This window comes from Erythrolamprus reginae, chromosome 1 (assembly GCF_031021105.1).
Source record: "Erythrolamprus reginae isolate rEryReg1 chromosome 1, rEryReg1.hap1, whole genome shotgun sequence".
In the NCBI taxonomy this organism is placed as follows: Eukaryota; Metazoa; Chordata; class Lepidosauria; order Squamata; family Dipsadidae; genus Erythrolamprus; species Erythrolamprus reginae.
Window position 1 is genome coordinate 113,372,776 of NC_091950.1, and position 26,429 is coordinate 113,399,204.

The 26,429-nt window shown below is 38.4% G+C and overlaps 1 protein-coding gene across 4 annotated transcripts in view; it reads right to left on the reverse strand.

Annotated features, from left to right (window-relative positions):
- Positions 1-10,293: 10,293 nt before the first annotated feature.
- Positions 10,294-26,429, reverse strand: part of BDNF (brain derived neurotrophic factor) — a 57,544-nt gene continuing 41,408 nt past the window's right edge. For 3 of the 4 annotated variants that reach the window (XM_070735354.1, XM_070735333.1, XM_070735324.1), the window contains exon 2: positions 11,575-12,458. In XM_070735354.1, coding sequence (XP_070591455.1) covers positions 11,697-12,437 — 741 coding nt within the window. In that variant the 5' untranslated portion in view covers positions 12,438-12,458 and the 3' untranslated portion in view covers positions 11,575-11,696. Of the gene's footprint in view, positions 12,459-26,429 lie in introns of all 4 variants that reach the window. The other variant, XM_070735343.1, reaches the window with a different exon arrangement.

The following is a 26,429-nucleotide window of genomic DNA, read 5'->3' on the forward strand; positions in this document are numbered from 1 at the left end:
ATTCATGGCAACTTTGGCCGAACTCGCCGAACCCGAACACCATTGGGTTCGCCCATCACTACTCACAAGCTTTGTCCCTTCTAGGAAGGACTATCTTCATCATTGGTAGGATTTGGTTGTCTCATGGTTGAAACTAGAGGAAGATGATTAAGTGAGGTTCAGTGTCATGGAGATAATCAACCCAAAGAATTTTTTTAAAAAACTGGCTCAGAAAAAAATGAAAAGTTTTGCCATCTTGCCATCATGTATGTATTTTTAGAACAGTAAAAGGTTGGAATAATGGCTAAGACCCATTCACTTATAGTCCTCCTCCAATTGTTCTATATTTATATAGAAGGGGAATCTTGAGCCAACATTCAGAGTGCCACAAGTTGAGTTGAGATGGGAGGCAGGATAAATGCAGAGAAATACAAAATTCTTGTGTGTTTGTGTGTGTGTAATATTTTCTATTAAAAGTTTCAGAAGAAGATAAAAGCTAACAATATGATGTAAAGAAAGAGAAGACAGGAAAAGAAAGAAAATTATTCATCATTGGAAATCTCACAGAGAAGTGTAATGTTTTATGCAAAAGAGAGAAACCCAAGTGGACATTTGTGATTACACTGCAAAGTTGAAAAATCAGTGAAATCCTTGTCATCATCCCAAAGAGTTCTTAGTAGGAGATTTGTCCAGGTATTGTGTCCCCCCCCATGTGGTTGTGCCACCACACAAGTGGTCTGTTATAGGAGATAAGGAGGTAACATTAGCCATACCCTTATCAGGATTTGAACCTGTGGGGGTCTGCCTTGCAAAGCAGCAACTTTAGCCTATAGGCCACAGGATCTCCTCAACCCAGCTTTGTACCAGGGAAGAGCCATATGTTGTTGTTGTTGTTGTTGTTGTTGTTTTCCTGCCGAATCATCCTGGTATACCCAAATACGGGAGGGAGCACACGGCTAAATTTAATTTTAAAAATCCAATTAAAATTTAAACATCTGATTTTTTCTACTTTTTAAAAATCATTGATTTTTATTTACCTTGCCAGATGCAATAGAAAAGCATCTATTGCATTCATGAAGTCCTTTGAAAAGGCATGAAGCACTTCAGAACCACCTGTTAGTGGGATTCTACTCTGATGGGACACTAGCTGAATCTTTGTAAAATGGAAACATTTCTGTAAAACTTTGCCCAGCCCTAATACATGCTGTCTGTTCAAGATATATAAAGTCACAATACGCAGTTGTACTCATTAATTCATCACTAGTGCTTTAGCACTTACCAGTCCTATCTCCCGTCCTCCCAATATTCATTTATGAAGTTTCATTCAATTATGGAATTCTGATGGAGAATGTAACCATGCTACTTGGCCATTTTTGTTGATTAAGCGAAGTGAATACAAGATTTAAAAATTATATAGTTGTGTGTGTGTGTGTGGGGGGGGGGGGGGTCTTGCACAGCAAATTTAGTTCAAACCCAAAACTCTAGTGTAATTTAGAGTATATGAGGCCAGCTTAAGAATCTTCTCCATGATTTAGAGGTTTTGGTCATAGAAAACTAGTGGGTTGAATTTTCCACTCAATCTAGGAAGCCTGAGAACTTTTGTTTGTGGGAATGTAGAAATATATCATCTACTTTTTTCTGAAGCCTGAAAAGCCACGCCCCTTTAAAAATAATAGGATACCTACGGTGTGACTTAGCAAGTCAACTTTAGTAAGATTTTTTTCTAAAGATGCCATTTTTTCATGTGTCCTGTTTCCTTGCACTTGTTGACAAATAAAATAAATACATAAATAAATAAGATTAAAGCTGCTATGTTTACTTAATGAGTAGTTCTCAATTATTTTCTGTTATGCCCCACAGGAAGAAGTAAACATTTTGCGTGCCCCCAGATCTCTGCCATGATGATTGTTTGCAATATTTGGCACGTTTTCACTGAAAAAAACTCAAGGGGATTATCAGTGTGATTGGGGTGTAATATATTTAAGTGACGCCTTAATTTATTTGGCTTCATACTGTTCGCTGCCACCTTTTTTATAGACAGTAAACACACTAGTCTTTCCTCGTCTCCCACCATAGTCACCGTGAAGCCAAACATTACATGCACTTCATCATATTTCGTCATCTTAGCTTTTGGGAGACTTATGGTTGTCTCATTATCTGTCTCTCTCCTCCTTTCTTTTCATCCCTGTTAAATATTTTTCTGTGGTGTCTTTTAAGGGTTTGTTATCTGTACTTCATATCTCTTGCTCTGAATTGTAAGCTATTGTTCGGTGCAAAAACCCCCTACTCCCTGTGGCAAAAAAAGCACATTTCTTGGGGTCAAGCAATCCCTCCCCCACCCGGTATCACTCCAGGGGACCCCGCCCCACAATTTGAGAAGCATTGACTCAATGGAAAGTTGCAAATGTTCAATTTAAATGAATTGATATGGTCTGGATATTGCTATTCTCCATTTTTCAACTCTGAATGCTACATGACACCAACTATATAGTTTCGCTGTGAATTCCATCTCATGTATTATATTTAATTCCAGGATCCACATCTGAAGAAAGACTCAGACAACCATGAACTGAATCAGAGAAGTATGAGAAGCATAGCCAGTGGGCTCCCTTTATCCAAAGGGATGACACACTAAAGCAGTGCTTACCAACCTTGGCAACTTGAAGATATTTGGACTTCAACACCCAGAAATTTAAATTCCTCAAGGACATTAGTTTTCTTATGGGATCTGTAAACAGATCAAGAAGGACCCAATGGAAGACAGTGATGTAGATTTTAGGTATCTCATAAGTTTAATTTTAAATATATTGGGCTAATAAAACACTTCTTTAAATGTAGTTGGAGGAAACATTGGCATAGATACACATCCTTTACCTTCTCCATCTGTAGTACAATTTTATCTTCTTGAAAACTTCGTTCTCAAAGTACAAATCTACTTACACATGTCCATCGGGCATGAAGTTTCCAAGCACAGGGTGGAAGTAAAACATTTTGTTGCCTGGGAGAAAAATACCCCTCAATTCAAACCTAGGGGTCAAATTTGATTTCAGTTCTGATGAAAAAATGAGTTTCATCCCGCCTGAAGGCAGCAATCTAATTTACTGGATGTAGGACTGGATATATCTTAGGGCACAATCTGCTCTGCTTCCAGTTTTTCAGCACTGCATCTCCAGTTTTTCAGCATTGCACAGACCCTTTGGTCTGTGCAATCTAAAGTGACTGTCACATTCGGTCTAATGGTAAAGCCAGCCTTGCCCAAGCATTCACATATTAATAATGAGAAGGCAAATGATAACATGATTTATCATAAAAGTAGGACATACTTGGCCTTATATAATCTAAAATGATATGCTTTGCTTCCTCAGGGAATGAAACTGCATGGCTGGCTACAGAGATGATGTGGAGACCACTACTTTTGGTTCTAATTGATGTTAATTATGTGTGTGCTACTCTGAAATGTTTGTAGGTATGTACCAGCTACTTAATCCCCTGCACCCTGGAGCTCATTTCACAGCTGAAATTGCTTGGAATTGCTATATAATTTTCCCCAGTGTTTCAGAGTGGTGCTACAAGCTGGAGAAAATTCTAGGAAATTGAAACGGCTATCCAACTCCAGCAATATATTTAAGCATTACTGTTGAAGTAGTAGGCATGCCACACTGATGAGGAACTGTTCTGCCATAGAATAGAAGAGGGCCACTGCAGGGTGACTGAGATTCAAGCTCCCCACATTCTGAAACAGCCCTTGTAACTTTAGTTGATGTGCTGTGTACCAGGGATGGGTTCTAACTTCAAAGTGTTGGTTATGACCTATAAAGCCCTTCATGGCACCGGACCAGAATATCTGCGAGACCGCCTTCCGCCGCACGAATCCCAGCGACCAGTTAGGTCCCACAGAGTGGGCCTTCTCTGGGTCCCATCAAATAAACAATGTCGTTTGGCGGGACCCAGGGAAAGAGTCTTCTCTGTGGCGGACCCGGCCCTTTGGAACCAACTCCCCCCAGAGATTAGAATTGCCCCCACCCTGCTTGCCTTTCGTAAGCTTCTTAAAATCCACCTCTGCCGTCAGGCACGGGGAAACTGAGATATTCTTTCCCCCTAGGCCTTACAATTTACGCCTGGTATGTTTGTATGTATGTTTGGTTTTATAATAAGGGTTTTTTTAGTTGTGTAGTATTGGATTGTTACATGCTGTTTTTTATCACTGTTGTTAGCCGCCCCGAGTCTGCAGAGAGGGGTGGCATACAAATCCAATTAAAAAAAAAAAACTTACCTTGCCACTGGTTTTCTTCCTCCCGCACTACATGAATGTGTGCATGTTGTGTGCCACATGGTAACACTGTGTGGGTGCGCACACATGTGCAGTGCCGAAAACCAAGCTTCTGAAGCAAAAAACAAGTTGGTGAGGCCCACAGACCAGCACCAACAGAACCAGCTATGTGACATCATCATCATCGGTTTACGATGATGATGACGAACCGGTTAGGCCCAGTAGGAACCTACCTCTGTTTTATGCACTCAGCCTTAATTAAATTGATAAAATACACACATAGAATTTATTCTTCTGGACAAATTAATTTTACACTTTGGAGATGTGTTTGTGATACATCTGAAAGGTTTTATTTAATAAAGTGGAGTACTTTAGATCAGCTAAATTAGAAGGAAAATAAGATAATTTAATAATAATAATAATAATAATAATAATAATAATAATTTATTAGATTTGTATGCCGCCCTCCAAGGACTGTCTTACATGGAGTGTGGCAGTGCCCTCTTTTAAAATATTGAGTTGCCCACTGAAGCACACACAACTTGTTGTTTTCTTTTAAGAAGAACTTAATCCCCTAGCATGTCTTTTTAAGTAAAAACATTACTTTTAATAAGAGCAGTGATGGGCTCCTACAGGAACGATCAGGAATGCAGTTCCGGTAGCAAAATTTGGAGCTCCACCCCAGAGCACCCAATTTGCACTGAAAGATGTTGAAACAAAATGCATAAGCCACAGTGTGGTGGTAAAAATGTTGGTAGCCCATCACTGAATAACAATTACCATTTTTTGAAACCGTTGAATTTACTGGCATTTATGTCAGCGGAAAAAGTTTTGTTTTTGCATTTCCTAAAATTTAGTTTCCGTATGTTTTCATCAAGATGTCTGTAAGAAAATGGCATTCAAGGGCTTGGCAGTTGTAGGAAAGGCTAATTTCTTTAAAACTATGTCAGTTATGATGGAATCTACTAAAAGGATGTCCTTATACAGTCATGGGGTTTTTTTTTCACAGTAATAGTAATGACTGAATAATAAATTGATTTAATATTTTCATTTTTATCCAGTATTTCTTAGTGAAGCATATGATTATTATACTGTATTACTATTTGAGTACAGCCTAGGTATATCATTTATGTATCACTCATCCTACTTTTTTTAAAAAAGAAAACATTAGACTGCAGAGCCAAATTACATATACTTGTACCACTTTAGTCTGTTGGCTGGCAAATTGCTTGTGTGCAAATCAACAGCCTCACATCTGGCGGAGGGAAATTTGGAACTACTGGGCTTGATGAAGATCTATTGGCTGGGGAATTCTGGGATCTGAACTCTAAATATCTTACAGTTGCCAAGACTGAGACTGTCATAGAGTAATCTCTCTAAAATAAATGACACACAATAATGATTTAATTCCCATGGATTCAATAGATCAATTGTCATAGCTTCCTTTTGTATTGCTCAACTAACACTAAGGAGGACAGACTTTATATCATTTTAAAGATGATGAAGTGATACCATGAAAATGCTAGTGGGGATATAGCTCAAATCTAGGTCCATATAATTGGTTCTAACCAATTACTTTTCCATAGACAATTTCAGATGTAGGAGAAACTTTAAAGAGATGATTTTGCATTCTGAAATGCTAGAGCTTCAGAAGAAATCTATGTATTATTTTGTAATGTTCTATTCTGATAAAACAAATTTCTCATCTTTCTGCTGATTATTGTTCCTTTTGCTTTACGTTATAAGCACTGCTTTGTGCAATAAAGAATGGACTTACATATGCAGTTAAAATCACCATTAACTGTGCAAAGCAGCATGTGTACGTTGTATACGTGCTGCACACATGGAATTTGGGCATCCACGCAAATTTCATTTGTGCTATGTTTCAATTATTTGATTTGAAAATTATAAATGTGTCTTTAGCCATTTATTTTAACAGTGAATAAAAGCTACTGGGCCCCAATTCAAAGTTGCTTAGTCTTTATTGTTCTCAGCTAAATAACAAGGCCTAATTCTGGAAATTAATCTTTCCTCTCCTTTCCTTTCAACCTCTTGAAATACCCTCCCCATTTGCCAATTGGTCCAAATATGAAACAGCTGCCTAGCTGCCTTACCAAGAAGATTTTATTGTTAAAATAAAAGTAGATTTTGTTTCGGGAAGAAAGAACACACATATTATTTGTAAAACTCATGTTTGGTTTACAATTAGAGAAAAGTCACATGTTCCCCAAAAGCCAAGGGTATGTTTGTCTACATATATATGTATGTATATGTTTGTGTGTGTGTGTATATATATATACATATATATGATATTTAAAAACATAAACATCTATATTTAAACATATATTATATGTTAATCAGTACATTTAAATATAGCTTAATTATATTTACAATGTGATGCAGATCTTGTAAGATTTAATGCCAGATTCATTTTTTTCCAAAAAAGTCCCATAAAATTATATAAATATACAATAAATATCTGTTATACATGGAGAATAAGAGAGAACAAGGCCACAAACATTAACTTACATTTCCATTTTTTTTCCAAAACAAAACAATAGGGCCAATGACAATGAAATATTTCCGCCACAGACAAAACACCGCAAAACGTCAACTGACTGACATTTTTGAAATCTCAGTTCCACTAAAACTGCCAAGCCTGTTGTAGTGTATTTTGCAATAGTAGGTCTGGCCTAGCCTAACCATGGGTGTTAAAAATACTGATGGGGCCGGGCGGGGAGGAAAGCTTAAAAATAATTGCAATGTTTAGGAAACTTAATTCATGAAATGCCAATTTATTGCATAGCAAATTCTTTAATGTTTCTATACTCTAGTAAAGATCTGTGACTATTTGCACTATTTCGAAATGCAGCTATTAGTCTATGTTTACTGCTAGTAGTTATATGTACTGCACCTTCATATCAAGTTCCCATTCTGTGGACTTCAAGCTTCATCCTCATCCTTCTTTTTGGATAAAATAGGAACCCACAGCAGTGTGAAGTTCCATTATGGGTCTCATTGTCTATTCTCCAATGTCTTGGGAGACAACTTATACTAAGAAAAGGTTGTCTGCTACTGTTTCTATTATTATTTCATAACTATTAGGGAGATAATAGTTCATTATTATAAACAGAGGGATAGGGTCATCCACTTCTTATTAAAGAAATATTTATTTAATGCAAACTGATTCTAGATATTTCTAATTGCATCTTGGGTCAATTCATTTCTTTTCACTGTTAAAAGTTAAACACTTTTAATTCAAAATAACACTATGCCAATCTAAAAGCACTGGATAGCAAGATGGGTAGGATATAAATTTAATAAATAAATAAAATAAATATGTTCTAGATCCCCCGCCCCGTCACACTAATAGAGCATATTTGATATGCAGTTTTGATTATGTTTAACTCTTTCAGACGGCAGGCTACAGTTGTTGCTCAGCACTTAAGGGAATTTGGGTGGCTTACTTTAGTAATCCCTAATTATTCATATGGCAGACTTGGAGGGAAATAATTTTTTGTGTGAATATGATTATTTGAATCTGTGTACTGTAGCTAAGAGGATTAAGTCACATTAGCACACAGAAAGAACATTTAAGCTAATAGACTAAGAAAATCAAGCTACAGAACTATCTCGGAGATTACAAGGTTTCCTTTCTGTTTCTGCTCTTGTGTGAACAAAAACACCTTCTTACATGGAATGGTTTTATACAATCTTTTTATTTATGTAATAGGGAGTGTTATAACAGAGATGTTTTCCCATTTCATAGCGATATGGTCTAAGGAAAAGTTAAAGAAAGGGGTGGTCATAGACTGGAAAATGTAATCCATCTTCCCTGACAAAGAATAATGTTCTATTTATTTTGCTTTAACAACTATTTGATTGCCTGACATTGTTGACTAATGAAATGGGATCTACTGCTTAGTTTCATAGATCAATAGCATTGGTTTACTTTAATACTAAGCATATGCCTAAAGAGAGCATGTAGAGTTTAATCAGAATCAATCTTATTTTTTCAAATATTAGAAGCCAATAAAAAGCTTTGCTATTTTAGTTTCTTTTCTTTTCTTTTCTTTTCTAAAAAAAGAATATATACAGTGGTACCTCGGTTCTTGAACGCCTTGGTTTTTGTACATTTCGGATACTGAACAAAATTTTCTGCAAAAATTTGCTTCGGTATCTGAACAAAAATTCGGATACTGAACAGAAAATTTTGTTTACTATCTGAAATGTGTGACCAGGGCAGCTTTGCAAAGCAGCTACCACAAGATCTAAGAGGACAGGGTGAGAGGGAATGGGAGTCGGGATCTGACACGCCCCTCCTGCCCACCCTCTTAACAGCCTCCCAGTCTCTACTGTCTAACTGCTCCAAACTGCAGGAAGGGTAGGGCTGGCTGCAATACTGGCAGCTTCGGGGGGGCTCCTTTCCTCAGCGGTTCAGTTTGTTACCTACAGGCAGCTGCACCAACTTTTTCTTTCCCGGCTGTGGCGGCTCCGGTGGCTTCCCTTCATCACGTGACGTTCCCGACGCTGCTGCTGCTCCTCAAAGGGAAGCCGCTGCCATTGCCGCCGCCAGGAAAGAAAAAGTTGGTGCAGCCCCCCCAAAGCTGCTGGTATTGCAGCCAGTCCTACCCTTCCTGCAGCTTGGAGCAGTTAGACGGTAGAGACTGGGAGGCTGTTAAGAGGACGGGCAGGAGGGGCGTGTCAGATCCTGACTCCCATTCCCTCTCACCCCGTCCCCTCAGATATTTATCCCATAGGAAATAATGGAAATAGATTTAATTGGTTCCCAACAAGTCAAAGGGCTGGGAACCAATTAAATCCATTTCCATTATTTCCTATGGGATAAATTAATTCGGTTCTCAACCAAATCGGTTCTCGACCACACTTGTGGAGCGAATTGTGGTCAAGAACTGAGGTACCACTGTACTTAGATTTTGTCAGTGTCCATATCTTCTTTTTGGTAACTTTACACTTGCATATTAATGATATGGGATGACTAGTTTCCACATTTAAATAAAATAGTTGGAATTACAGTAGCAGCTGCCTAACTTACTGTTGCTTTAAGTAAGACATATTCTGAGATTTTAATCTTCTTTTTAAAAATGCAGGTTTTGTTCAAGAAATATAATATTATTTTACTATCGCTAGTTTCATTCACGCAAATACTAACATCCCCCCCCCCAAATTTAAGCTCAAAACTGCATTAGAGATTGTGAATTAGGGTTTTCTATTTCACCTTCACAGAAACAATTTAGTCAAAGAGTAGGGGGGCTTTTGCTTTGCCTTCTTGTTGACTTTCTCAGGTTGTTCTTCAGGGATGGGAAGTGTGGGAGGTATTCTACCTGCAGTCTGAAGTGGTACAGTCCAAACTTCCTTCACCTATTTATATGATTCTCATATCAAGGGTTTATATGTAGCAAAACATACCATCCTGGAATGCATGCCTTGTTGCTGTGAAATAATGCTAGGTACTAAGTGACATTGTGTGCATTCTAATACATGGATCATATGTGACAGGCTATTGGGAGGAGAGAATTCTTCAAACGTCTTGCAAGAATAAGAATCCTTGTATATATTAGAATGACTGACTATTTGTGTTCTGGGTTGTGTTGGATTTGTTTATCATTATCCATGGCCTAAGGCTTTAATTCTGTGGTCAGCTCTTTGCATGTGCATCCCACTGAAATCAGCTATAATTAAAGTGCATACAACCGATGCCAGGTCTGTATCCCATTGTTTAGGGATTTTAAATCAAAGCTCCCTGGAGGAGTTAAGGCTATTTTGTGCTACCCTTTAGAAAGACATAGATGCATATAGCCATATTTAAAAGCAACAGGTAGTTAGGTTTTGAGGTAGAAGGCTCTGTCTTTCTAATTCCAGAGCCACTCCTTCCAGCCTGAATGGTTTCATAGTACAGAAAGCCGATACTTGAAAATGAAAATATTCTAGACATTACTTTGATTTTAAGATCAGGCTGTACTATGTGTATAATATCTCATGGATCTCCTTTACTCTTTCACAGAGTTTCCATGGGTGCTATTCAATCGAGATTACTACACCTGCTATTGTGAACAGAAGCCAATTAGCTACAAACCCTCAGCAAGTGCTATATAGTGCTGTAATTACAATAATAATGGCATCTTAGCCATTTATATACAAATATGATCAGATATTCAGTTTTTTTTTTCCTTGTTGGGACTTACTAATGTTGTTTAACAATACCGGTGTTCCAATCACAATAAATTATTTGTCCTGATACAACCATGGCTGCATAGCCAGTGACTCTCCTATGGGGATATGATACTCTACCCCATCAATAGAGGCACCTATTAAAGCTTGATACTATCTAGCATTGAGAATAATAGATGCCTATCAATGTATGTGTGGTTCTTCCATGTTTGATTGAAATATAATGTTTTCTTTCAACACCTTGGGAGAGGAAAAAATTACATCTGAAAGAGGCTATGATGCTTTTGCATCCCAAGATAAGAAGACCCCGATAGGCAACCAAACATGAAAGAATGTCTTGGAAGCCAGAGCTTGTCAACCTGGTGACCTCCAGGTGTGCTGGGAATGTAGCTTTAAGTGGGGATTCTGTGAGATGTAGTCTCCACCTAGCTAAAGGACGGAAAAGGCTGTTACAAGCAAAATTTAAGGAATCCCCATGGTCTGTAACCAAAATGGAAGGATAGCTTGTAGTGTAGACTAGAAAAGAGCACTGGGCAGATCATCAACATTGACTTTTTTTTAGTTGCCTCTTCTTTATTTTTTTTCCCAGTAGTCTGATTTGATATTGCAAACACCTTCACAACATACAAAAACGAAACAAAAAAAAAATCCCAAATTTGTTTCTCCAGAACATATATGTCAATGGCAGGGAGAAGGGTCTCTCCTCTTTTAAAAGCATGTGAGAAATTTAACTTAAAAAAAGGTTAACAGGAAAACTATGACAACAGCACCTTGACATTATTTTAATTCCAAAGCTACCAGAATTTAAAAGCAGTTAACAGATATAATACTAACAGGAATAAAGATACTTACTGTTTAAAATGTAAACGGAATGTTTTGGTTCGTGTTTTTTTTTCTCGAAAAGAGGACAGTTTATCATCAATTCACAATTGAAGCAGCATGCAATTTTATTTTTTTAATTTTTTTTTAAGTTTTCAATTCTTGGCAACGGCAACAAATCACAATGTTAGAGGAATGTAATGCAATTTTGTTTGTTTTCAAAGTTGTGCGCAAATGGATTTTTTTTCCTTTTTGTTCCCTTTTTAGGTCATGGACATGTTCAATAAATAGATTGTGGAACCACGGTACTGTATAAACTTCCTTTATACATGCAGTCCATAAAATTATTTTCTTTCTTACTGAATAATTTACCCTGTTATGTATATATACAAATAGATAATTTTTGTCTCAATATACTCTACCCAACATGAATCCACTATCTTCCCCTTTTTATGGTCAGTGTACAAACACAGGAAGTGTCTATTCTTATAAAGCGCCATCCAACTCTCTTTTTGTTATCCATGGTGAGAGCACGGACGTAAGACTGAGTAGTTCGGCACTGGGAATTCCAGTACCTCTTGTCTATGCCCCTACATCCTTCTTTTGCATAACCCTTTGTGCTGCACTTGGTCTCATAAAAATATTGCTTCAGTTGGCCTTTGGGCACTGGGACTTTTTCCAGGACTGTTACCGTTGCTCCGGACATGTCTACCGCAGTCTTTTTTTCAGCTGCTGTTACCCACTCACTAGTACTGTCACAAACGCTCAGCTCCCCACGGCGAGCAGGGTCAGAATGGCGCCGGACCCTCATGGACATGTTCGCGGCATCCAAGTAGTTTTTATACTCCTCCAGCAGGAAAAGCAGAGGAGGCTCCAAAGGCACTTGACTGCTTAGCATCACCCGCGATGAGTACAAGTCTGCATCCTTATTTTCCTTGCTGGGTTGAATGACCTGCTGCTCGTCCAGGAGCTCCTCAATGACATGTTCAAAAGTGTCTGCCAACGACGTTAATCCTCTGGTGGCATCATTGGGCCCACTGAAGGTCCCCAGATTTCCCTGTGTCCGAAGACCAGGATAAGCCAAGCTGCCTTGTCCTCTGATGCTAACTTCCTTCATGGGGGCAGCTTTCATGCAACTCAAGTATGAAATAACCATAGTAAGGAAAAGGATGGTCATCACTCTTTTCACTTGGTGGAACTGTTCAAGAGAAGAAAAGAAATTGAAGAGAAATTGAAAAAAAATATTTTCTTTGTTTTAAAAAAGCAAAATCTACAAAGATATCTATATATAAGTTGTTTACTTTTCACAATAGTTGGAAAAACCTAGACATTTATTCATCTCTGTATGATCTGATACCTTCAAGATGGATTGGGATTGCACCAGTGGAGGGTTGCTACCAGTTCGCATAAGCTGGTGGCGGAAATTTGGCCTTGTTCATCCAGTGGTGAAATCCAATTATTTTGTTTTTACTACTGGTTCTGGCTTGGTGGGCATGACAGGGGAAGAATACTGTAAAATCTCCATTTCCACCACAGTCCAGGGGAAAGATACTTCAAAATCCCAATTCTCTCCCCACTCCTGGGGGAAGGATATTGCAAAATCTCCATTCCCATCCCGAGTCTTCGGAGAGGGGCGGCATACAAAATAAGTAAGTAAGTAAGTAAGTAAGTAAGTAAGTAAGTAAGTAAGTAAGTAAGTAAGTAAGTAAGTAAGTAAGTAAATAAATAAATAAATAAATAAATTCTGGGGCCAGCCAGAGGTGGTATTTGCTGGTTCTCCAAACTATTCAAAATTTCAGCTACTGGTTCTCCAGAACCTTTCAGAACCTGCTGGATTTCATCCCTGTATTCGTCGAACCGGCAGTGATGGCCGGCATGCCATGCCCCCAAACCAGTTCCCCGGTTGCTGCTGCTTGAAAGTGACTTTCAATGAACCCTCTGCACATGCAGAAAGGCCTCTGTGCATGGCCAAAGAATCAGAACCAGATGTAATGCGTGCCTGACATGATGCACACACATCCAAACCAGTAGGGAAGGTAAGAGAAACCCATCCCTGGATTGCACCTCCCAGAATTCCAACTCAGCACAGAATGCTCATTGGCAAAATTTCCATGAATTGCAATCAAACACATTAGGAGGGCATCACATTGGGGAGGATACATAATAAATCCATCCACTATTGGACCACGGATAACACAACCTGAAGTTTTATACAGGATCTGGTTCCCATAGGACTACATTAGCATGGAGGATGCTCAGGGACTTTCCGTACTAGGAATTCACATTTTATTAATTATATTTATTTATGTGTTTATTATATTTATATGTCACCCAACTCTGGTATATTTGGTCACAGAGGTTGGAAACTCTGGATCGACTCAGATAATAGAACTACAGCCTGATTTAGAAACTAGATTGCCCCATGATTTGTTTAACAGTGGTGTGTTGAATAAATCAGAGTTATCTGGATTCACTCAACATATTTAAGACATAAGCCATAGTTCACAAACCACAAAGACAGGCTCTCAACCTAAATAATTGCATCGTGGCTTCTTGCAGTGTTTGAAATCCGCCCAAGTACTACTCTCTTCTAATCACTATGCAACAGTGTTTCCCTGTTTTATTTTTTTATATCATATATCAAATGCTGTCATTTAAAATAGCTGTCTACAGCAGATGCTCTTGATTGGAGTATCCTGCTAGGAACAAGTTAAAAATGTTTGCCTAGAAGTCCCAAGGCCTTTGTGGAGAAAATGTCACACTTTAGGCATGATAATTAATTATTCTCTATTTGTATGACAAGTGTTAACAGTATGTTTGGAAAGGTTACCAAGCATCTGTGATACGCTTGCAGTAATTGGAAAGAAATCAGAAAATTATTGTCTTTTGCAGGAAAATCTCAGTTTGGAGTTTGAAATTATATGCACTAATTCTGCAGGAATAAAAGCAATATTATGTCATTTTAAATGGAAAAATATATTGTAAATAGACGACCCAACAATCTATAGTACACCTGATCTGCAAACAAACAAAAACACTGAAAGATATGAGCTGCATATAGATTCTACCTGTAAATCAATTAGATTCTAGGAAATTTTCAAGAATTATCTTCAGACAAGACCTTTTTTTCCTTTACAATGACCACTTTTACACAAATACACAATAATAAAAGTAGGTAGTGTCATTAGAGTCAAATGTTCTGTTAACTCTGCATTTTAGTAATTCCTTGGAATCTAATAAAGTTGCACTTCTTCACATTTTGGAGAGCAAGAAGTTCCATCATACAGATCTTCATCCAAAAAATAGCCCTGCAGATACAGTATGCCTGGGTAGAACTCAGTTTAACATAAGGTTTAAATAAACCACAGTTTGTATAAACCATGATTTGAATTATAGATCAAGCCATTTAGACAAAAGATTTAAGTGCCAAAGCCCACTTCAACAATATAGCCAAGAAGGCTTCAAGAGTTGTAAATCTAATCCTACGTAGCTTCTGCTCTGGCAATCTCACACTACTTACCAGAGCTTACAAAACTTTTGCCAGACCCATCCACGAATACAGCTCATCTGTTTGGAACCCATATCGCATCTCAGACATTAACACCCTTGAAAATGTCCAAAGATACTTCACCAGAAGAGCCCTTCACTCCTCTACTCGAAATAGAATACCCTATGAGACTAGACTTTCAATCCTGGGCCTAGAAAGTTTAGAACTAAGACGCCTTAAACAAGATCTAAGTATTGCCCACAAGATCATATGCTGCAACATCCTGCTTGTCGGCGACTACTTCAGTTTCAGTAACCGAGTTGTCGAAGCGTGGAACTCATTACCGGATTCCATAGTGTCATCCCCAAACCCCCAACACTTTACACTTAGATTATCTACAGTTGACCTATCCAGATTCCTAAGAGGTCAGTAAGGGGCAAGTACAAGTGCACTAGAGTGCCTTCCGTCCCCTATCCTATTGCTCTCCTATATCTCCTATACCTTTCTTCTATTTCTATATCTCTTCTTCTATTCTTTCATTGATATGTTCTATTACTATATCTTCTTTTCTATTATTTCTTAGATATATTTTACTATGAGTATCTCCTCTATAACCTTCATCATGTATTTTACTATGTGTATATAGATACATACCCACTAAAACCCACATTGTGTATTGGACAAAATAAATAAAATAAATAAATAAATAAATAAATAAATGAAACAAATCAAGATTGAGCATAATGAATCTTGTTGTTTGTTGTTCATGGAATTACAGTGTAGTGACACAATGTTTTTTTATTTTTTTTTAAATATTTATAATTTTTTATTTAAATGTTCCCTTTCTAATTATAGAATAACTCAAACTGGCTAATAATCTCTAGTTATATACTAAAGTTAAGATAGCTCTGGTCAGACTATATGTTCCAGAGTATTCTGGATATAAGCTGATACCACCTTTATATTGTACATATAAATAAAATACATATATTATAAGGACAACTCCTTTCTACTAATTTGAATACATGCTTACTACTTCTGAACAGATGTTTACAGATTCAAAGTAAATGGGTATGACAAATGCAAATGTTTGGGTACTCTTTCAGTCAATACTTCATAATATTGGCAGAAATAATAATTTCCAATATTTTTTACAGTCGTCCAAGATAGTTTTACTTTTGGAATTATTCTCTAATGTTCCTCGAAGAACAATTCTAGCTCAGAAATATTCTTAGATCTCCTTATATACACTGAATGCCCCCACATGATATTCAAATCTATTAACTATGAAGTTTATTCCGAAATCTTTTTCATTTTTTCTATAAGTGCTTCATGGATTTTATTGAGATAGTGAACTTCTTTCTATGTTTAATTTTTTCATTGATTATGGAACAGCTGGAAAATCAAGAAAAATCACTGGTAGAATTACCCCCAACTAAAAATACTTGCAAAACAGAACCTACACAATACTGTCCGAAATTGCCTAGAAAACCTTATCTGACATTGCAGCAGGTATCCACAGGTCCATACAACAGTGTTGCTTATATAATGATCTATCTGCATGGGAGAGTGGTTAGAAGGAAACCTCACCACAAAAACCATTTTGTTGTGCAAAAGAAAAGCACAAGAAACCTGAAAAATTTGGGATAAAAATATTTCGGGAAAATGAAACAAAAATTAAACTGTTGGGCCACAACTCCATAGGATACATCTGGTGAAACAAGGCTAAAGTACTGAAGAAAATAATATTCTGCCAACTATTAAGCACAGGGGGATGGTTGCATTTATGTTTTGTAGCAACCAATTCTTCCTCTGATGAGTTTAGCAAAGAAAAGTGGACATAAAATCAAGAATAAACATAAAAAGACTCTTATATGATTATAGAAAGTACTTCATTTTCGTAGATAGCCTACTACCAAAGTAAGCAGAAGCCATTCCAGTATGAAAGTATGCTTGGTATGAAAAAAAGGAAGGTCTCCCATCTGGACAACTCATGGTACATTAAAGAGAAGACAAGGTGAAAAATGATGACCTACTCCAGTTGCCCTAGAACTGAGCGTTACATCCGTGTTGTGTTCAACCTTTGGAGGGAGGAGGAGCAGGGTGGGCTACCAGGATGAGCATGGTCAAGGTGAGCATGGCCAGCTCAATATCATTTTTGTCAGAGGCACCTGCTGAGACCTCCTGAAATCCACTGCCAGTGAAAATGGAGCTCAGGAGGGATGCATGTGTGCCCCCCCAGATCTCTGTTTTCACTGGCAAAGGCACCACAAGCCAGTCCTTTGCTGTTCCAGGGCAGCCTTGCAGGCCAGATCAGCCTGTGGGCCTTGAATTTGACATCCGTAGTCTAGATGAGCTATCTGGTTCAATGCCTGTTCTATTTTTTTAAACTATATTTTTATTGATTTTTTAACAAGGTTAATATACACACAACATAAAACAGTGCATAGTGCAAAAAAAAGCCCACCACCCCGACACACACACATACGTCACCACCATATCAAGGGTGTTTCTTATATAACCCACTATAAGCCAAGAGCATATTGTCTATTTACATATTATAGAGTGATTCCAATTTATTTCTTGTAGCTTGATCTCAGATTCTACTCGTCATATATCTTCTTACTTTGTCCCACCGTCCCATCAGTTGTTTCAATTCAGTTTCATTATCCAAATTTATCCTTTTATCCATCATTTCAAATTGAATATGGTCCACCATGTACCTGTACCAATTTTGCATTGTCCATTTTGTCGCATCCTTCCAACCCAAAACTATTACCGCCTGAGCGCTTTCTATTGCTGCTTGTTTTATTTCTCTAAATTCTCCCATCACATTGCTTTTAACTAACACTGCCATTTCCTTTGTGATTATCCATTGTATATTTAACATTCTTTTTATGTCCTCTTGCACTTTTTGCCAAAATGCCTGTACTATAGGGCCTTCCCAAATCATATGCATAAACACTCCTTTATCATGACAGCCATGCAACCGACATATCCAAATATGAGTGGGCACTCACTGCTCCCTTTTGCCTTTCAGCCACACTCCAGGGGACATCCAGATACCAAACCATACTTTCCAAACTTGTAAAGAACTAATATAAAGGGAATAAAGGGAGACTAGCATAAATCTATTTCGAGCATTTTAGCTCTTGTCAGCTAGCCATACCCTTCTAGGATTCAAATCTGGGCTGCTTTTTTGTCTTGCTAGGCAGTACTTTTACCCTCTAAGCCACAGGCTCTATTCCCTTTTATCAGCTGAGCCAGGGAAAGAGTACGCCACCCTGGCACATTTTGTGTAGTGATTAGACCTAGGTTTTCTTATGGCTGGTGATTTTCAAATTTTAGTCAAGGATAATTGCCAACCATTGTCATTACAGTGTGTGTGAAAGATCGGTGTGAACATGGTCCCATTCCTGATACTTACTTACATACTTATTTATTAAATATATATGGTCTCCTATTGTAAGCAAATGATTAAAGACCTGTTGTCTTGATAGACAGCTTGGTTTATCTCCATGATAAACAGCTTGATCTATCTGTGATTTTAGACTAATTTAATTTTAAAATTGGATTTAGGATATTTGGTTTTTTATATGTTGTAAGCTGTCCCGAGCCCTTGGAGAAGGGCGGCATATCAATCAATCAATCAAATCAGTCAAATAAATAAATAAATATTTCCATGTGATTTTCAGCTTTGAAAATGGGAATAAAGCACGGCACAGGTTGTGTTTATTTACATGTTCAGTAAAACTCTACCGCCACCTTGCCTAGCCATCTCAGTGAACTCTTTCACAAGAAAGTACTGACCTAACCCATGCATAACATCAAACATCTCATCAACCAGACAGACAATGGAGGGCATGGTTGAATGCTGTAATCAATTAATTTATTATTAGATTTTATTAATTTATGGAAGATACATTCTGTGACTTGGCAGCTTAGTAGTGAGTTTTAACAGAGAAACAGAGTTGGAAAGGACCTTGGAGGTCCTCTAGTTAACCTGCTGCTGAAACAAGGAACCCTATAACATTTCAGACAAATGGTTGTCCAATCTCTTCTTAAAAACTTCCAGTGTTGGAGCACCCACAACTTCTGGAGACAAGTTTTTCCACTGATTAGTTGTTCTGTCAGGAAATTCTAGATTGGTTTTCTCCTTGATTAATTTCAATTCATTGCTTCTTGTTTTGTTTTCAGGTTCTTTAGTAATAGGTTAGCCTCCCCTTATTTAACTCAAATACTTTGGCCACCTACTGAGAAGAAAGGACTCACTGGAGAAAAGCCTAATGCTGGGCAAAGGGCAAAAGAAGAAAGGAATGACAGAGAATGAGGTGGCTGGATGAAGTCACTGAAGCAGTCAGCATGACCTTAAATGGATTCTAGGTGATGGTAGAGGACAGGAAGGGCTAAAGGAACATTGTCCATGGGGTCATGATGGGTTGGACATGACTTTGCAACTAACAACAACAACTTCCCTTCTTTGTGTTAGAGCAGCTTATACTTTTCAGCCACTCTTCCACCTTCACCTCATTTTCTTGGAAAAATAACTGCAGAGTGTAAGACCACTAGTAGGAATTGACTTTTTGATTTCATACTAGATATCATGACTAAGACAATATAATTTATCAAAATATATAGAATGCAAATTGTCCTTTTCCCAAGCTTCCTCACAGACAAGAAGCAGCCAGTGAAGTTAGGCAAAATCACATCAGATACCTGTACAATTAGCACAGCGCCCCCCTCCAAGGCTCTGTATTCTCACCACTTCTCTTCTCTCTATATAACAATGACTGCATCTCAAACGATCCATCTGTTAAACTACTGAAATTTGCAGATGATACAACAGTGATTGGTCTCATTTGAGACAATGATGAAACTGTATAGAAATGGGAGGTTGAACAACTAGCCTTGTGGTGCAACCGGAACAATCTGAACACACTCAAAACTGTAGAAATAGTGGTACACTTTAGGATAAATCTTCCAATCATACCACCTGTTATAATACTAGAAACCTAGAAATTTGAAGGTCTCTGCTGATGATAATGTTTGGTCAAACATTATCATCAGCAGAGACCTTCAAATTTCTAGGTTCTATCATATCACAAGACTGAAAATGGTCACCTAACATCAAAAACATCATCAAAAAAGCACAACAAAGAATGTTCTTTCTGTGCCAACTCATGAAACTCAAATTGCCCAAGGAGCAGCTGATACAGTTCTACAGAGGAATCACTGAGACTGTCATTTGCATCTCTATAACTGTCTGGTTTGGTTCTGCAACCCAACAAGACCGACACAGACTTAGAGGATAATCAGAACTGCAGAAAAAACAATTGTTGCCAATCTGCCTTCCATTAAGGACCTGTATACTGCACGAGGCAAAAAGAGGACTATGAAAATATTTACTGACCCCTCGCATCCTTAACATAAACTGTTTCAACTCCTACCATAAAAACTTTGCTATAGAGCACTGCACACCAAGACAACTAGACACAAAAACAGTTTCCCCCCAAAATGCCATCACTCTACTAAACAAATAATTCCCTCAACACTATCAAAACTATTTACTAAATCTGCACTACTATTACTACTATTTTTTCCTCATTATTCCTATCACCCATCTCCTCCCACTTATGACTGTAACTTATTGCTTGTATCCTTAAGATTTTTATTGTTTCCTGATTGCTTATTTGAACCCAATGACAATAATTAAGTGTATGCTGAGAATTCCTTGTGTTTCCAGTCACACTTGGCCAATAAAGAATTCTGTTCTGTTCTGTTCTATTCTTTCCTGTCCTTTTCCTAAATTCAGCTAGCTGGACCTAAGGAATAAATGAACTTAACCGAACTGTAAACATCGTCTTTTTGAATCTTATTCACAAGCCTTGGACTTTCCACAACTTGTGTTGATTGTCTCTGTCCAAGTTCATTCCCCACTTTCCTTGCCCTCTTTCCCAAGCAAACAAGCACGAACACTGCTGTGTGCCCTCGTCTATAATGTTTTAAAAATGATGCCAGAATTTCAAATGATTCCAAAATTTCAGATGAAGATAAGACACGAGGGATCATCAGAATAAACAACAATATGTTGCCCAATTGTTTGGAGAATTCCAGTTGCTTATGCCAGTCATGTATTTCAGACTTCTAAAAGATCATTTAAACTTTTCATAAAAATAATTTGAATTGATCCAATATGGCAGTGTCCAATGCCAGAGATTAGCATGTGGCTTCAATAAATGTGTGGCAACATAGCAAGTGAGCAAATGGATAATGGTAAAGTACATTTCCCCCCATCCCAATACCTTCTTCACCACCCACCAACCACCTGGATTCCCATCTTGCCCTCCATTTAATGAATTTTCATAGCAGATAATTGGCATTGGGAGACTGCAGAATGAGTTCGGGAGTTAGTTTTTTTACTAGCAGTGGCCCACACTTCTGAATTAAGAGGGCAGAGAAATATTCCTTCAGAGAATAGCTGGAAAGCCAAAATGCAGAGCACAATATAGGTGTCTCAGTTTGAATTATTTATTTTATTCCCGTGCAATTATCAGCTATGAGTGATTTGAAATCCGATAAGTATATTGTTCTTTAAAATATTTTTCAATACGTTAAAGCTCTGAATATAGTTAGTCAAAGCAAAATAAATACATTTTAAAGTCGGTTTGAATTTTATTAGGAGTCCATTAGTGGAATGCCAGAGAAAAAGGGCTCCACATTATATAGGGTGTCTGACTTGGCTGTTTTCTTTGGTAAGGTGGGAGCATGTTGAATGTTCATGTGTCCTCTTGGGACCTGCATGAAAACACTGATTAAAATTGCCATATCTGCTGCTGAGCTTCTGACTAATCATCTGGCATTGTGGAAAATGGGAGGGTTCTTCAGACAGCAGGAGGAACAGCTAATGCTCCAAGTTGGTAACAAAAATATGACCTAAATATTTGTGTTGTAGAATGGATGCCGTATTCTGTTGAATGTTCAATTGAAGTATTGTCCTTAGGAACAGGCAATTAAAGATATAGGACACTTCTTGTCCTGAAACAATGAATATAAAACACACTACTGTTAATTCTATGTAATCAAGAAGTGCATGCAACTAGAATTAATTTAGTTCTCATCTAGTCTACCCATATGTTTTAGCCCCCTCTATAACAGTTCACATATTATTATTATTATTATTATTATTATTATTATTATTATTATTATTATTATTATTTAATAGATTTGTATGCCGCCCCTCTCCGCAGACTCGGAGCGGCTCACAGCAGTGATAAAACAATATACAGTAACAAATGTAATTTTAAAAGTCTAAAATAACAGTTTAACATTAAAAGCCTAAAACCCCCATTATTTAAAAAGCATACACACAAGCATACCATACATAAAACTACATAGGCAAGGGGAAATGTCTCAGTTCCCCCATGCCTGACGGCAGAGGTGGGTTTTAAGAAGTTTATGAAAGGCAAGGAGGGTGGGGGCAATCCTAATCTCTGGGGAGAGCTGGTTCCAGAGGGTCAGGGCCACCACAGAGAAGGCTCTTTCCCTGGGTCCTGCCAGTCGACATTGTTTAGTCGACGGGACCCCGAGAAAGCCAACTCTGTGGGACCTGACCGGCCGCTGGGATTCGTGCGGCAGAAAGTGGTCTCGCAGATATTCTGGTCCGGTGCCATGAAGGGCTTTATAGGTTATAACCAACACTTTGAATTGTGACCGGAAACTGATCGACAACCAATGCAGACTGCGGAGTGTTGGTGTAACATGGGCATACCTTGGGAAGCCCATGATTGCTCTCGCAGCTGCATTCTGCATGATCTGAAGTTTCCAAACATTCTTCAGAGGTAGCCCCATGTAGAGCACGTTACAGTAGTTGAACCTCGAGGTGATGAGGGCATGAGTGACTGTGAGCAGTGACTCCCAGTCCAAATAGGGCCACAACTGGTGCACCAGGCGAACCTGGGCAAACGCCTCCCTCGCCACAGCTGAAAGGTGTTTCTCTAATGTGAGCTGTGGATTGCGGAGGACACCCAAATTGCAGACCCTCTCTGAGGGGGTCAATGATCCCCCCCCCCACAGGGTGATGGAGAGACAGCTAGAATTGTCCTTGGGAGGCAAAACCCACAGCCACTCTGTCTTATCAGGGTTGAGTTAGGGTCTGTTGACACCCATATTATCTGAAGTGCTTCAGGAACTCTTTAAGAAAAATTGTGTTACTATGTGCAAGATCTGGTGAAGTAGATTGGGCTGTTGCCAAGGAACATTTCTCCCATAGATACTCAAGACCTGATGCCTTTCTATGCTTTTGGGTCTGTCATTCCTTACATGCAAGAACATAGTTACCAGCAAGTATCTTCATGTTGCAAAGACAGGCATTAACAACATTTGTAAATACTTAATATTTGTTTTGCTGGAGTGAGACTATGCTATGTTTCAACAGGCTCTTCCACTATTTTGTCTATGCTATCAATTAAGGACCCCACTTTGCCCCTCTCATGTTTTATCACATACCGTACTACCATAAGTCAAGCATGACATACATAATGGCTTTCAGATGTTTGATACCCACCCATCTTGTTTTGCAAATATTTATTAGTATTTGCACTTTACTAATTGCGTTGAGAATTATGGGGGGGGGCAGCAGAAGGAGAATGTACTTAAACAATTCTCAAATCCTTATCCCATATTATAGCAGAGAAGAATGTGAAAGGGGTTTTTTTTTAGCAAAAAAGAAGAGGCAGTATCAGATGGCTACACAGAACTAATAGTCATCTATCAATTAGCAGTAAACATTTCAATACTATCATGTTGGACTAAGTAACGTAATGGGATTCAGACCATTTCTTTGCTTATTACTTATTCTATAAATCTCTCCAAAATTTTCTCTTAATGGAATGGCCAAGGCAGTTGCCTTTACCCCATGTAAGCAATAAATGAAAGCACCCTAAAATTAATAATAATACATACATTATGACATGCAAGATTTTTGGGAAGAACTTGACGCGGATGGAGAACTGAAACTGTGATTTCACATTTTTGTGTCTACAATAATCCCAGTAATCAAACTAAAGTCCGATGACAATAAGAAAAATGAAACTAAGTCCAGCTCAGTTAACTAGCTATCTGTTATCTCTCCCTCTTTCTTCAAACAGAGGCAAACGTTCATCTAATTAATATTACTTCTGGCATTCACAGAAAAAACCCTTAAACCAGAGTTTCCAAAATGGGAGCATGTGTATACCAGAAACCGGAAGAGCAGCTGCCAGGTGCACATGTACGCACTGGAAATATTACCTTCCAGTTTCCGTTGCGCAGACACACAATGGCCAGCTGGTCTTCACGTGCACAAGCATGCCAGAAACTGGAAGACCAGGTAGGCGGTGCACATGCATGTGTCGGAAAGTGAAAGATCATCTTCCTGATGCACCCATGCACATCAGGCGGCTGATCTTCTGATTTCCAATGTTCCTACGCATGTGAAGACCATTTGGCCAGAGTGCCAGAACCTGGAAAAGCAACGGGTGATGGCTCATGTGCCTGGAGTGATGGCTCTTCATGTCACTTCCAGCACATGTGCCATAGGTTCGCCATCACGGCCTTAGACTAAAATTGAAGATGCAACAATAGTTCTGAATAAGGCATCTTCTATTAATTACATTAGTAAGCAATGTAATTAATAGTTTATTTTTATTTTAAGTGGTAGCATTTTTCTTCAACATCCAGCTTGCGGCCAAGGCACCACCCTTAGGAAACATGAATTCCCACCTTAGGCACCAAGCCAGCGGAATAAACTCCCTCTCTCTTAGCCTAAGGAAGATGGCGATACTGGAAAACCACTTCCAAAAAGCGTGGCCAAGAAAACTGCCAGAACTAGCCCAGACATTACCAGGAATGAATGCTGATCTGAAAGGATGGGGTGGAAAAGTTTTTGAGATGCATTTATATTTAAGTATGGTCTGAGTAGCCTGATATAGATGGCAATAATGTGCTGGTAAATATTAAGAGCTGACTCTGCCAGTTTAATTGCTGCTCCCAAACTAGCTATGAAAGAACCCCCCCCCCCCCCAAAGGCCACTAGGCACAAAGTCTTAACTCTACTTTCAACTGGCTTTAAAAATTCCAGAAAATATAGTATTGGCTGTTTCAAGCCAGTGGGATCTGGCTCCAGCATACCAATGTGGATTTATCTGTACAGGTTCCTTTGGAATCAGCTATAAACATCAACACTGATTGACTGGCCAGCAGCTTGAAAGAAGTCTGGGTTAGGGGGCAAATGTTTGGTGCTTGATCATCTGTTGACCTTTATTGAAGATCCTGGACGTTGCCACAGAGGAAGGCATTCACTGGCACTGTTTCTCTAACCAGGCTGAAATCCCAACAACTGTATGAAACATTCTGTGCTCTGACATAGAACTATGGGCTTGTGCTTGTCAAACAGCAGCCCCTCACCCATCAATTTCCCATAGCAAGCTGAAGATACTTTCAAAAACAGATGGCAGTCTGCTGATCTAAGAAAAGGAAATGTTTTTAAAAAATCTATCAAGCATGTCAAAACCCTTGGGCATATGTAAAGTTTAGTTTGGGATTTCAGCTCCCGAATGTTAAATGCATAATCCAAATCATGTAGTAGGGTGAGTAGTAATTTTATTCATTATGCACTCTATTCCAAACGTTAATATGCATATTCTATGCACAAAACCTATGGTATTTTTGTTTAAAATTTACTACATGTATATAATGGGTATGCAAATTCCAAATATTATAACATTCATTATGGTGTTCCTTTACTCATTTCTCAGAGGGAAAGCAAACGATCCACACAGATGTTGGATTATAGCCATTTGTGCTGATTGGCATGACTGCAATTGCATTCATTTTTGTGGTTGAGAAGGGTGAGACTAATACCAATGCTCCCATTTTAAAAATCTATTCACCTCCAGATCAAATGTATTTTTCAGCCACATCTGTCAACAATGTTTTTAAAATATTGAAGTTCAAAGATGCAGAAGGAAGCATTTGTCAATAGCAATATGCAGCTGCGAGAGCAATCATGGACTTCCCTAGGTATGCCCATGTTTCACCAACACTCCGCAGTCTGCATTGGTTGTCGATCAGTTTCTGGTCACAATTCAAAGTGTTGGTTATGATCCATAAAGCCCTTCATGGCACCGGACCAGAATATCTCCGGGACCGCCTTCTGCCGCACGAATCCCAGCGACCAGTTAGGTCCCACAGAGTTGGCCTTCTCCGGGTCCCGTCGACTAAACAACGTCATCTGGCGGCACCCAGGGGAAGAGCCTTCTCTGTGGTGGCCCCGACCATCTGAAACCAGCTCTCCCCAGAGATTAGGATTGCCCCCACCCTCCTTGTCTTTCGTAAACTTCTTAAGACCCACCTCTGCCATCAGGCATGGGGGAACTAAGACATCTTCCCCAGGCCTATATATGTATGGTATGTTGTGTGTATGTTTTTTAAAATTATGGGTTTTTAGTTTTTTGAATATTAGATTTGTATTTTACATATTGCTGTGAGCCACCCCGAGTCTACGGAGAGGGGCGGCATACAAATTTAATAAATAAATAAATAAATAAATAAATAATAAAAGAAATAAATAAATAAATAAATAAAATAAATAAATAATAAAAGAAATAAATAAAATAAATAAATAAATAAATAATAAAACACTAA